This window comes from Idiotropiscis lumnitzeri, chromosome 1 (assembly GCF_059441095.1).
Source record: "Idiotropiscis lumnitzeri isolate Australia: NSW breed Sydney's pygmy pipehorse chromosome 1, RoL_Ilum_1.0, whole genome shotgun sequence".
NCBI classification, from domain to species: domain Eukaryota; kingdom Metazoa; phylum Chordata; class Actinopteri; order Syngnathiformes; family Syngnathidae; genus Idiotropiscis; species Idiotropiscis lumnitzeri.
Window position 1 is genome coordinate 35,413,788 of NC_142391.1, and position 13,600 is coordinate 35,427,387.

Below are 13,600 nucleotides of genomic sequence, written 5' to 3' on the forward strand. Positions count from 1 at the left end.
GTACTATTCAGTAATGCCTTGAGATATAAGTCTAATTTGTTCCAACAACATTGTAATTTAAATCATCTTCCTCATTGCAATGGAAATGGCAGTATTCTGTTGCAGCCAGTATAATACAGTCATGCAGGCCCAAATGAAGAAGAGCTTCACAACTACTGTAAGTGACTTAGTAAGTTCAAGTAAGGTTAGTCATTTTTCACACAAGATAACGAACAGATGACTGTGAGCGTTGTTGTTGTTAGTCTACATGTGTTGCTTATGAAGTATGTGGTTGTTTTAAAAAATAATTGTAATTCTAAATGTTATTAGCTTTGCTTGATATTTAGTTTGACAGTAAAGTTCAGTTGGTCGTGACATCAAACTTCTTGAAGACTCTTGAAGAATTATTGTCTGTCTGCCAAATTGCAGCTTGTTATGAAGTGAGTTGGGTTCACAGCCACAGACAATATTAATCATCAGCCGAACGACGGCTGGAATCTAAAAAAAAAAAAAAAATAACAATAAAACTCAAGTCGAGTCACTTGTATCTCAAGGCACTACTGCGGCAAGGAGACTAATTTTGTCCAAGTGAAGCTGCTCCTCAACAGTTCTTTTGCAGCAAGACACCACCAAAGCAATTCTGTTCTTGCTTTGGCCTGAGCACAAAAACAGCAAATAGTTGAGTTTTTCAGCAAATACCGAGGGTAGGCTCACCCCCAAAACCTGTTACAATGCAGGGGTTCACTGTACAAGTATGAAATAAATATTTGACCATATTTGACATTTATCTGCCCTCCACCTCCCAACACTGCATTGGATATACTGTTAAGAACATTTAGCAAGCACAAAGATGCTCGCCAAACTTGCTTAACAGTCAGCTGTCATTTGCTTGACATACCACCAACCTAAGGAATGTAATGGCCCCACTGTTGGAAAGGGCAAGTAGCACACGCTCACACACACAAATATGCATGCACACATACACACAGGCGCGCACAAGCATGGCCACTTTGACCTTGACAGCAACTTTATTTCTTTTTCTCAACTGGTCACAACAAACATGAAAAACCAAACATTTGTTCTCATGTGAAAATATTGATGAGATTATATCATATTTTGTATAAAGCTCACTGCTTGGTGTCACCTGTGTATAAATTGTGCTAAAATTCCGTCTAACGAGAAAAGTCCAACGCAAGTTTTGAGCGATTGGTCTAGTAAAAGAGGAAATAACAGTGCAGAAAGAAGTATTGGCAATATAGAATTAGAATTAGAATTAGAAATCCCTTTATTGTCATTGTACTCAAGAGTACAACGAGATTAGATATAGATATAATTAAATAGAATTCAATTCTGTTTAGCAAAGGGTAATGATTCAACCAATACATGGCTGTAATGATTTATATTTCTATGATCCGACGACATCAATCTGTGCAGACGGAATTTGTCGATTTAAAATTGATTTAAATAGGGTGACCAAACATCCACTTTTGTCCCGACATGTCCACTTTATTACGCACTGTCCGGGCCCCCGGTGGGGGTTTTATAAAGTCATGAAAATGTTTGGGTCTAATTGTTTTTCACAAGACAATTTGCATGTGTTTAATTTGACTGACATTTGGCGTGATAATGAGAGGCAGAGTGCTTTTTAAAATTTTTTTCTTCATGAGAGGCGGAGAGCATCGTTATCTAGGAGTTTGTGATGTGGAGCAGGTGCGCTCAGTGACAAGCATGCACGTGCCATAGATAAATGTTTGCTGCTAAAATGGGACACAATGAAGCTCTCGTTAAATAAGCAAACAAGTTCACGCATCTGTGTTTCACCTCTGCAGTTGAAGTCACTTCAACAGTGAGGTGCATTCCGATTCCGGTTCGGAGCTGAAGACAGTGACGAAAAACGTGATGATAATAACTTTTAGTTATCATTTAGCAGTATATATATATATATATATATGAAGTACTACTTAGAGTATATTGGATTTCAATATCTTTTGCAGATGTACCTAAAATGTCCAGTGAGTATAGTCAAATCAAAACATATTGCTACTCATCAAAAATAATATTTTAGGTTAAACTAGTCATCCTTCAGTTTTGCTGTGCCAGCATCACATTGCAGTCAGATTAGTGGTGAAGTTAAAGGTACATTTAGTGGCATTTAATCCACAGTGAAGAGTGGATTAAATGGTCTCGCCCAGCACACGTCATAACGAGGTGCACAGTGGGTGAGTCCCGTACCTGCGGGAAAGCAGAGCTCAGCCTGCCTCACTGCTTAACTCTCCGCAGGCTGGCACATTTCACTATCTGAGCACCTTTCTTCACAGTATCCACAGTATCGGGCTACAGTCGGAGGAAGAGATGGGATGACAGGGGCGGAACGAAGGGTGGGAGGGAATATTAGTGAGGCCAAAAGTTGAGAGAAACCAGGGAGGCAAAAAAAAAAAAAAAAAAAAAGAAAAGAGGATGGACAGAATAAAAAAAAACAGTCAGAGGTGAAGAAAGAGGGAAACAAGGGGGGACAAAGAAATGATATACATATATATTTATAAATATATCAGCAGGCAGGCAAGGACAGAAGTGATGGCGAGCGGTTGAAGATAAGAACCATGGACAGTACACTAGGTGGACTGGAGAGATGAAGGGTGGAGTGACAGAGCACACAGTCTCCGTTGAAGTAACGACAGACTTTAATGAGGTCACATTCATGAAGGATTTGTCAACATACAGGACAAACATGTGAGGTAGGTGCAGTTTAGTGATTGTTGCAATAGCTGGAAACTTTAATAGAGGGACTGCTGACTTGTGAGCATTAAAGCTGGAGTAATGACAGCAGCTGAGCATTTTTGCTTCGCTTCCATGCAGAGACCACAGAGGAACCTCCGAAGATGAATGCTCAAAAAGTGTCACGGCCATGGAGTCTGAGCAAAATGGTTGGGAAAAATTATGCTTCAAATGTCAAATGAAAGCTTCTACACTGCCTAATGTCGACGCAGGTGGTGAGATTATCAATTTAGCATACTGTATTATGATTAAAAAAATTAATAAATTAAGTGACACCATCATAGAGGCTCCAGTGGTGTTAAATGAAAGAAACGAAAAGTGTGATGATTACCTATTCAATACAATAACCAATACATTTCTCTCTTTATTAGCTATAGAAAAAAAATCAGGGCAGGAAAAATGTGCATGAGCTGCCGAAACTATATAACAATCCTGATCATTTAAATCAGGTGTGTTGTAGCAGGGAGAGATGGAAAACACGCAAGAGAGCGGCCCCGAGGAACAGGATTGAAGACCCCTGCTCTAAATACTAGCTCTTAGGTGTGAATATGAGTGTTAATGACCACTTGTCTATATTTGGCCTGTAATTGCTCTCGACAAGTACAGAGCGCTTCCTGCCTCTTGCCAAAAGTCAGTTATGATAAACTCCAGCTGAGAAAATGGATTGATGGATGATTGGGGGGGGGGGGGGGGGAAATCAACATGCAATTTAACCGGCATCAGAACGGATTGTGTTCAACTTTGGAGGTTCCATAACATATCACACACCTCGTCTCTACTGCCGCTTTACAAATATCGTAATCATCATCATAGTGAAGCTCATGCATGTTAAGATTCTTGGTGATCTTGATAAGACCCTGTTTCAGGAGCCCACTCAAGCCTCACCAAGATTCAAGATGTCAATCAAAGCGCCACATCAGATGACGTTATCATCTGATTTGATTCAGTCCATCTGGGCTAAAAGGGAGGAGGGGGTGAGGCGGTGACACAACTGGCTGCAGATCAGAAGCCCACCTTGCTGCTTTCCCGGCCCAGGATGGCATAGCTCATGAATTGCTCGGCGTCTACTTCCAGCTCGTTGGCGTCCTGCAGAGAACCGTCCACGCTCACGTCCTGAACGCCATCCTCGCCCTTTCCTCTGCGCACGACCTTTCGCACAATCTGACGCACACAGTGGTGGATTTGGAAGTTAGCCACAGACATTTTTACAATTTCATATTCATATTAGGGTAAAGCTCCCGTATTTCGGCATACTCCCTTAATCTTCTACAAAGCAATACACAATAACAAAACAATGATAAGTGTCTGACCTTTTTAGTGATGATGTTTCCATGCTCGTCGGTAAACTGCTCCTCGCTGACTTGTTCCCCGGGAAGATCTTCCGCTTCATCCCCCTGTGGACGAGGACATGATCAATACACGATACTTACCTTTCACCAAACATTCATTCATGAAAAACGATTGTAAACGGGGTGGTTGGTGTTTGTGGGAACAGGTTTGACCTTAAAGTACCTGTGTTAGAATTTCCTTTGATGACCTGCTTATACCTTGTAAGAAAAGCACGCCACCTCACACCCAATTGGAAGTCGCTGTTTTGATTCTACAGCATCTGATCGGAGGCTGGCCACGTCCTCTGAGGCGCCGCTATGGAGATTACTGCATTGATCAACTGGGTGAGGACCCGCCCCACCTAAGTTATCTTCCTGTAGCACTTTGTTTGATTGACTTTCAATTTTTTTCAACTAACATTGTACAGTATCATAATATGTGTCAAGTGTTGCCCCCTTGGCATCCATTCCATTGACAGTGACTCCATGATAGAAATGTCCCAGCCTCATCAGGGATAAAGAACAATTGTGATCTCAGGGTACGTGTGTTCCAGAGTGATTTGCAGAAAAAAACCCTAAAATTGCTCTTTTACCACAAAGTCAAACATTGCCAACAGTTTTCCAATCCTCCCATCCTGAGGTACCTTGAGGATGACCCTCCTGCGGACCACCCTGGTGGTGACATTCTCCTCTTCGTCAGCCACGCCCTCCCCCTCGCCGAGCTCACGGTCAAGCTGAGCGTGGATGTAGGTGAGCAGCGAGCGCACGGAGCCGCTGGCTATATGCAGCACGTTCTGACAGCTGATGACCAGAAAGGCCAGCAGCACCAGGCTGAAGAGGAGCTCCGTCACCAGGGCCCACATTGCCCCGCTTGGATCAGCCACAGACCTGGGCAGCCCCTTGACATGCACGCCGCAGAGCGCTCGCTAAGCCTCAGACGAGATTTCCCCCCGCCAAAAAAAGCAAACCTAGCAACAGCTGCAGCCCCCAGCTTGCCTTCAGCGTCACACTTTTGCTCTTTTGTTTCTATTCTTCCATAAAGCGGGTCAGTGGGCCCTTTCCCTCAGGACACGATCCCTTCCCACTGGTGGATGAAGCGCACCCTGTCAATGACTTTGGTGGTGGTGGCGGGGGTGTGTGTTCTACTCCCACCTCTCTGTCGTTTTGACCATGTGATCTGTGAGCTTTAAATACCTCAAGCTACACTGACACTAGGCAGCCACATAATGTAGGCATGACTTTTAGCACAGACTGGGTGTCTCACGGATTAACACATACAAGTGCAGTAAAACATCTCCATTATGCGCTGTTACAAATTATACGCAATAAAATGTCTCCATAACTTTGGAATTAAAAAAAGGTTTGTCATCACTAAATAAAGAATCAAGCGCACAAAGAGCACTGACGCTCCGGAAGCAAATGTCTATTTGTGCTTCCACACTTCCAAAGTTGACGTTGTCCTTTACAGTGTGATGTCATGAAAGTCAACACGTGGGAAGGACCTGGGCGGAGCGTTTGTAATATGAGTAGGACAGTGAGAATTCTTGCTAAATTTGGCCCCACATGCTGTTTGTGCCCATTTTCGGCCTCAGGGTGTGTGTGCGTGCGTGGGGGTGTGTGTGAGTGTGTGTGGTTGCTTGATGTATATTTTGGATATAGCGTGAGGAATCCGATGCTTCTTAGAAAGACTAAATTAAGAAGGAACACTGAGAAAACAAGGCAACTATTGACAAATTGGACAGCATCTTGCTAACTTCAATAATTTGTGTGTCGAGAGAATGAATTCTTCTATTGACAGGTTTCCTCAAAAGGGATCTGACATGGCTTATACTGTACTTACAGCGCACAGTTCCAGTACAAGCTTGTCTTGGCAAAAATCATAATGATCAAGTTCAGTTTTTACTGTCAGAGATCTACATTTTTACGATGTTCATTCATTAAGACTGCAAAACACATTCAATATGCAAGGTGGTTTTCGTCACAGTTTAAGTGTTTAGATCAGGAGAATTAAAAAAAAAAGATGTTTGATGAAATGTTCGTCGATGCACCTCAAATTCAGGGGCGGATGAATTTCTTTAGACTTTTTTCCCCGATTACTGTTCGTTAGCAGCAACGCTAGTGCTTGCTCACCTGTCCTTTGAAGCGCATGTCATCCCAGGTCCGCCGCTCTGTGGCCCTGTGTGGGAAGGCCAAACCCTTCTCAAACGGCTGGGTACCCCGGAAGTGCCCTCGTAAAATCTCGGAGTTGCCCATGTCCCTCACAGGCTGTAGCAAAGCCTCCTGGGACAAATGAGACTGGTCTCCGTCCATGGAGTTGCAGCATGACGATATCATGCTGTCAATGACCTGCCTAGATTTTGGCTGGTTGGCTACCCAGGCCTGCGGGTCTGTGACTGGGATCCACCCTGGTCCCGGCTGTTCCTGCAAGTAGGAAATGAACGAGCTGCCTCCGTTCCCGCATCCACCATTAGATGACCTGGAAGGGAAGAGAACATTCTGTCATGGCTGTCAAGTACTTTGTATTTGCCTTAGCAATAAAGGAGCTGTAACATCAAACTATATGGGTGTTCAGAATCCTCATGAACCAATCGAAAATGTCTGGATAAAAAATATATACGATTTTGATATCAGCCCACTAGTTTCTTTTTCTAGTGTTCTTTCGGCTTGTGTTTGTGTGAATGAGCCCTCAGGCACAATGGACTTGTAAATTGTATTTTGACACACTCATTGTTTTGTTGGCGTGATGCAGGAGGGCGGGGTCAGACTCACCTGTCACCATTCCGATCTGCGACACAGGTAAGTCCGGGTGACTCACTGAGTCGGGCATACACCCTTTGCTGTCCTGCAACAAGAGAAAGCCCTTCCTCTGAGCCCTGAGTCCCTCCTCCTCCTCCTCCAATGCCACCCGTCGTGCTAGTGACAGCCGATAACTCTGAACTCGCCTCTGACCCCTGACCATTGTTCAGTCCGTTAAGATTGATACCAGCGATGGTGCCGCCCAGCGAGGCCGGCGTGGCGGTGCTAAGCGAGTCAACGCCCATCTCCGAATCATCTTCGGGCAGTTCGATTGAGCCGCTCAGCACGACGCCCCCTCCGCTGGCGGCGCTGGCCCGACTAGCCGGCCGACCCAGACTTCCAAAGGGCAACCCGAGCAGGCCCTCGGAGTCGTCGGCATTACTGCACTCCAGCGAGGAATCCTCCACAGGCACCAGTGAGGGGGAGTTGCCAGAGGGCCACACCTGCACGTCGGACATCTCCATGAGGGTGTCCTCCTCCGTGGTGGCAATGGGTGCGCAGTCCAGGCTGGAGACCTCCTGCCAGTAGGGCTCAGCGCCCAGAGGCGAGGGCAGGCTGTACTGCATCGAGGCCGGGGACAGAAGCTCATCCTGCGCCAGTCCATAACCTGGAGCGACACACAGAGAAGCACACTGACACCCGGCCCCCCCCCCACCTTGCTCCCCACCTCACAACCGCGGCACCGGGAGCCTGGGAGGGTGAGAGTGTCCCTTTGCCCACGAGCTGGGCAAATCAGGGAGGGGTAGAGGAGGCTGAAGGGGAAGGAAATGGTGAAGGAGTAGGAAGTGAATATAGGAATGAGCCAAGACAATCAGAAAGGAATTGAAATGCTGAGGAAATACGATCATGGTTTTTTAGAGGATGAAGGTGTTGTCAAGTGCTGACAGGAGGGTGGGGGGGGAGTCAGTAGTAGCAGCAACAGACACACATGGACCAACAAGGTTAGACTGAGGCCCACTTGAGACTGATGCTGCTCTGCTGGATGCCACCTGCAGGGAAACAACAGTTACAGCTCCGGCAAAATGGAGCCGATTCGTCCATCCAACATGCTGGAATCACCCGACTTGTAACATGATTCAGACACGCTAAACTCGCCATCACGCTTCTGCATGCATTCATCCCCGCTCAAAGATAACAGGCAGGTTAATTTTGCTGTCAGGCCGGAGAACATGCATGCAGGCAATCTCATTCACATACCAACGCACCAACATACACACTCTTTGTGGTCTCAATGATCCAATCAAAATGCGAGCGCTAGAATCATTTAATTATTGTTTCCGATGTTGCGACAATATTCTGAATTAAATGAGTCAAATCTCATTAATGAGTGAAATGGCTGTGGACTCAGGTCACTCCCACATCTGTAACAAATATACGGTACACGGAAAGGCAGGGCTGCTGTATTTAAGCACAGTAGCAGAATTTTTCTCCCCTCATTTTGTTTTGTTATTCAAAATAAGACCGTAACTGCACTTGGACCAAAACACAACGTGTTGCAATCTGCTTGAAAGTGATGAGCTGAGGTTAACTTAAGTTGACAAAAGCAAAGTAAACAGGTTGTAAAATGGAACCTAGAGCAGTGAAATAGGAGAAATAGGAAAAATATTAGCCCCCCCCCCGCCAACCACAAGCATTTGTTCATGCACAGCAGAAAGAGAGCAGGAGGACAGTAAGTGTCAGCATTTCATTCACTTCATGCTTGAGCACTGCTGAGAGTGCAGCAGACATCTGAGACAACTTGCGACCTCAACCAACTTGTGACCTACATGCGACACTACCTCTCACACGCCAAACTGCTGCACTATGATCACAGTGACAAGTGCCTGTTGCTTGTTACATTCAGTCTGAAAATGTGAAGCTCATCTAAAGGGGCTTAGACCATTATCATGCGTTATTACCTTTACACATGACAGTGTAATAGGGATGTAATTACTATTCCCTATGTTTACAGGTAGGTGACAGTAAAAATGGACCTAAAGTCATGATTACTGCACTTACCTTTATGAATGAGAAATGAACAGTTCTCTGTTCCAGAAAAGTGCCAGGATGCAGTTTCTGACTCTGCTGTGAGATGCTCGTTTTTTACTTTTGACTCTAATTTGAGATACTGTACTGTATATGGTGGCTGTCCGTCGGAAACCTCATATGTTCATTTATGGTGACATTTTTTTCCCATTAGTTTTTTTCTAATTAGTCTAATTTGTATCATTCTTTTTACTAATCCCCACTATTTTAGGGAATTTTATCCAATTAAAAGCAGTGAAAATAACTTGAAAACAAAAAATAAACTCAAATACACTCTTGAGCGCAACGTGTGCTTGACAAGTGTTGCAGAAGTGTTGCAAAACTACTTCAGTTTCGTCGTTTTGCGGAAGCTGTGTGACTAATTGTCAACTCAATTTAATGCCTGCGTGTTTTTTTTGTAGACGATAACGAGTGAAAATAGAAGAATTTGCCGAATTAAGTTGCCTTATTGTTTAAATTGAGCCCTGTAATTCGTCATTGCAGAAGTACCTTCGTACGTCACGGAGGTAAGTCACGTTTCATATTAGATGGGGGTGAGTTGGGTCATTGTTTTATTTATTGCATTAAATTAGTAAAGAAGGCATTTATGAAGATGTTGTAGGGCAGATCTTTGCTTTTGAGATGTTTCCAAAGGATTTTTGAAAGCAGTGACACTGCACACATTTAGAAGTGCATGAAGCAGCATTGGCTCTAATACAAATATGAAGATGTTCTCGCTCAGCCAAACAGATTGATTAACACGATTAACAAGGATGGACACATTTAAAATTGGGATAGAGGAGATGTGAGGGAATGCGCAACATGAAATTGATGCAAACAGTACAACACTTTGATTGTTTACATACAGTTAACCTATTAAATGAAAACCGTTGACGGAGAATCAGTCACAAAATCACAACAGTCATTCATGAACACGTCGGACTCTTGTCATCGATTACAAAAAAGGTTTGACACCTTTTTCACCCCCAATATGAAGGCCACCGGACACAGAAAGGAACATTCTTAGTCGGAATGCAATGCAAAGGTAGCCGTGGCATGCAGTTTCGGTGCATTGTTAGAGATCTTAACTTATACTGCTCACATCCAACTATGTGAACAAATGCAGGGGAGGCATGCACAAGCAAGGCGAGCAGGGAAAGGAAAGGGCATTGTGGGGGAAGAGAAAATAGAAAGGAGAGGGTAATGAAGACAGACGCAAAGTAGGGGAGAGAGCGAGGGTCACCTCCCCTCTCCCAGTGGGTGCTGAGTGCACACACAAACTGTGTGAGGTGAATCATTCACAGAGCGAACACTTACAAAACGTGGGAGTTTCAAGACTCTTACAAAACAAAATAAAGAAATCACGAAAGAAAAAAAAGCACAAAAACGTCGCAAGTAAATCAAAGAAAAAATATGGGTCAGAGGTCAACATGAGGTCGGCATGAGGTCAGAGTTCGGAGAGCAGTGAGGAGGAGGAAGAGTAAGGCTGCAAATGACATGTCCACAGAAAAAAGAGGAGGACAGATTCACAGGGAATGACAACAGGGCTCCCAAAATGACATTCAGTGCACCAACAGCGTTATTAGTCCTGAAGAAACTCAAACTGGACTTCATGCAACATCAGGCATGACAAGTTCATCAAAATTAAATAGGAAAGTCTGTCTCTCCAGACAGAGAGGGTGCGTTTTATTCTCTTTATACATGGATTTAAATTCTTGTAGTTATATATATTTTTTAAATACTTATGCATATGCAGTACTGCTAACTATCCATATTAATTCATTTAAAAGAATGTGTTCTACTTTGTACACTGATCTCTAAAAAAATTTGGCTGAAAATGAGAATTATAGGAAACTACAATCTTTTGAGTGCAACAAGTCCATCATACTGTTGTGAAACAAGTTGCTGCTGCACATTGAAGTTTATGTTGGAAGACAAGACTCGGGCCGCGCCACTGAAACACCCTTGACACATTAAGTCAGTCATTAATTACTCAACATGATCTATTTAAAATAAAAAATTAAATTTAAGAGTACACTCATTGTTTTTGAATACATTATAGTAAAAAGGAAAATAGTGACATTATATTGTATTACTAGTAAAAATAGAACTAAAATGACAGAGCTGAAAATGCCTTTGGGAGGCAGGTAGGACAAGACAAGATGGCAATCAGATTCACATCTGATGTGATCTGAAATATTTCTTCCTTTCTTTGGCTTTGGTTTCTTTGCATGGTTACATCTCGTTACATTGCCTCCAGTTTTCACTCAATTGCGCCAGTAGCCTGTCGGACGTCGGTTACAGGCGTAAGTGGCCAAGTTTTCATTGGTGAAAATGGAGTCAATATGATGTAAGGCATGTGGGAAAGAAACCACAAGAAAAAGGACCGTGTACTGACTTTTGCTATCAGGCAACACTTACGATCGATGTATGGTCTGATCATGTACAAGTACAACAATGTGCTGCTTTATGCCGTCGGAATACTTGGGAGGTAGATGCTTGCATCTTTGACGATGACGAACAAATAAAACAATCAGAACAGAAGGTAGATCTGAAATGAGATCAATACAGTAGCTACTTCAACTATTTGACCTTTACAAGGATAATCAGCAACAACAGAGAGATATTCGTATGCCAATATGCTTTTTTTTTTTTTTACTTTCTTTATTTCGCTCCACAAGAACTGCAAACTAGAAACAGCTCTCAGGAAAATGCAGTTCAGTTCTAAACCACTGCAACCAACAAACTACATTCTAAAATTAATAACATCCCCACGGTGTCAATCCAAACTGAGCATATTATCTTTGTAAAGGAAGATTTGTTGACACAACTCTTGTATTCAATCTCATTAGATTGTGAAGCTTCATCAAACGAGTAAGTACTGTATAGTGGAAGGCACTACAGCGGGTGTATTGCGGTGGGAGTGTCCTGAGTCCATGTGCATTTTGCTGCGGTTAATTCCTGCGAAAGTTTCAAGGCAGCATTCATACGCATTAGATGAGTCGGGAAATAAAAGAGGGGGATTCGGAGAGGTCCTTAGAGGATGTTAGGGAGGAAGCTTGGATGGTACGTGGTCAGATTTGAGGACGAGAGCTCACCATTGGTCATAGCAGGAGAGAGGTGTTCTTTTTCGTTCTGTCGTCTGCTGAGTTCACGAGAGCCTTGTCTGGGCGGCTGTGACGGTTGGCCCTCTATCATGGTGACGATGTCCATGCGGTCGATGCTCTTCAGGGCTGCATACAAGGTCTCCACTGCAGAGGTGCAAGCATCACAGAAAAAGAAAGCACTCAGGACAGTCAGAAGCCAGGTGGGGAATGTGACATGAGAGCGATTTGCAGCAGCTTGCTCTGACTTTTGGCTCTCTTGCCCTCGCGACTTGCCCACAGGTTGAGTAGTGCAGAACTTTGCTCCAGCAGGGAATTGGGATTCTCCACACGGATCTTATTGATGTCATCCACACTCAGCTGAAGCTCACGGGCCAACTCTAAGGAGAATGGATGAAAACAAAAAAAAAAAGGGTCGTATAATCCCGTGTGGTTCGAGGGACTACCTTTATCCACAGAGAAAAAAAACAAGGGATTTTAAGTTTGTTTAATCGGCACAGAGCGACATGCTTATGAGACAGAGGTGAACATGGTTGAGTTTTCAAACATGAAAAGCAACATAGAGAACATTTGTGTTGGCTTACCGGCCCAGCTCAGTCCTAACTGTTCTGCAATCACTGCCATCTTCAGCTCAGTCCTCTCCATGGCGCTCATTGATGCTGCAAGAGGCAGAACACATATGGCAAAAAACGTTTTGTCTTGATTGTGCAGATTTAAAACAAACATATTTATTTGAAACAGCAGTATAAGTTAAACAAATTATTTCACAGGTGTGTTTGATTAAACATATTAAGTAGGAGTGGGTGATATGTACCCATTGCAGGCTCGTTCAGGGCACTGTATCTTTCTCTTAGAGCCAGCGGGGTCAAAGTTCGCCTGCGGTCTTCACTTCCAATTATCTACCAATCAAGTACACAACGATGACTGAGGTATAAAGATCCAGACAGCGACAGATTTGGATATGACCCTAACTCTGAGTTGTACCTTGATACATGGAGGCATGGTAATGTTGAGGTTACACAAGACATGTTGAGTGTCTTCATACTTGGTGGTCTTGCGAAGGAAAGACAGGAAGCCAGTGTGCTCTTTGCTGCTATCTCTCACCTTGTGCACAAACACAATAGGAGCAATGAAGGCTCACTCACATTAACTCATTCAATACCATTGACGGATAAATACGTCAAAATCCATTTTTTTTTTTACTGGGCTGGTCGTGAATGAGTTAAATGAACAGTTTAACCGGACATGTCGCCACCTTAACAGAGACGGGAAGTCTGTTATCTCTGAAGGCCTGGAAGCTGAAGCAGCGAGGTTGCTGGGCGGCCTTCCGGATTGGTACGAGATTCCCGGAGCATTCCAGGTGAAGCGGCATTCCCTCCATCACCTGTGAAAGGATGAAGTGAGATTTTCAACTACGGTGTTTTGCAACAATGCTTTTACAGTTTTGCAGAACTGACCTCAATATCCCTGCTGCGGGCCACCTCGGTGAAGTTCTCATGCTGTTCCAAGGTTTTATCCATCTTGTCGTCTGTCATGCAGTAACAGCGCAGGCGGCCTTCGCGTAACTCGTTCATTTTGGCAAAAACGACAAATTTCGCCATGTAAGGTACAGCC

General features: G+C 43.9%; 1 protein-coding gene across 2 annotated transcripts in view; it reads right to left on the minus strand.

Annotated features, from left to right (window-relative positions):
- Positions 1–13,600, minus strand: part of LOC148344440 (ankyrin-1-like) — a 73,231-nt gene that overhangs the window by 3,009 nt on the left and 56,622 nt on the right. For both annotated transcript variants that reach the window (XM_088298030.1, XM_088298023.1), the window contains 12 exons: positions 13,444–13,600; positions 13,242–13,370; positions 12,971–13,090; positions 12,801–12,885; positions 12,571–12,645; positions 12,235–12,366; positions 11,981–12,133; positions 6,852–7,485; positions 6,213–6,558; positions 4,065–4,148; positions 3,769–3,915; positions 2,212–2,313 (listed from right to left, as the gene is read on the minus strand). The exon at positions 13,444–13,600 is cut by the window's right edge and continues 72 nt beyond it. In XM_088298030.1, the coding sequence (XP_088154156.1) occupies positions 2,239–2,313; positions 3,769–3,915; positions 4,065–4,148; positions 6,213–6,558; positions 6,852–7,485; positions 11,981–12,133; positions 12,235–12,366; positions 12,571–12,645; positions 12,801–12,885; positions 12,971–13,090; positions 13,242–13,370; positions 13,444–13,600 (2,137 nt within the window). In that variant the 3' untranslated portion in view covers positions 2,212–2,238. The remainder of the gene's footprint in view (positions 1–2,211; positions 2,314–3,768; positions 3,916–4,064; positions 4,149–6,212; positions 6,559–6,851; positions 7,486–11,980; positions 12,134–12,234; positions 12,367–12,570; positions 12,646–12,800; positions 12,886–12,970; positions 13,091–13,241; positions 13,371–13,443) is intronic.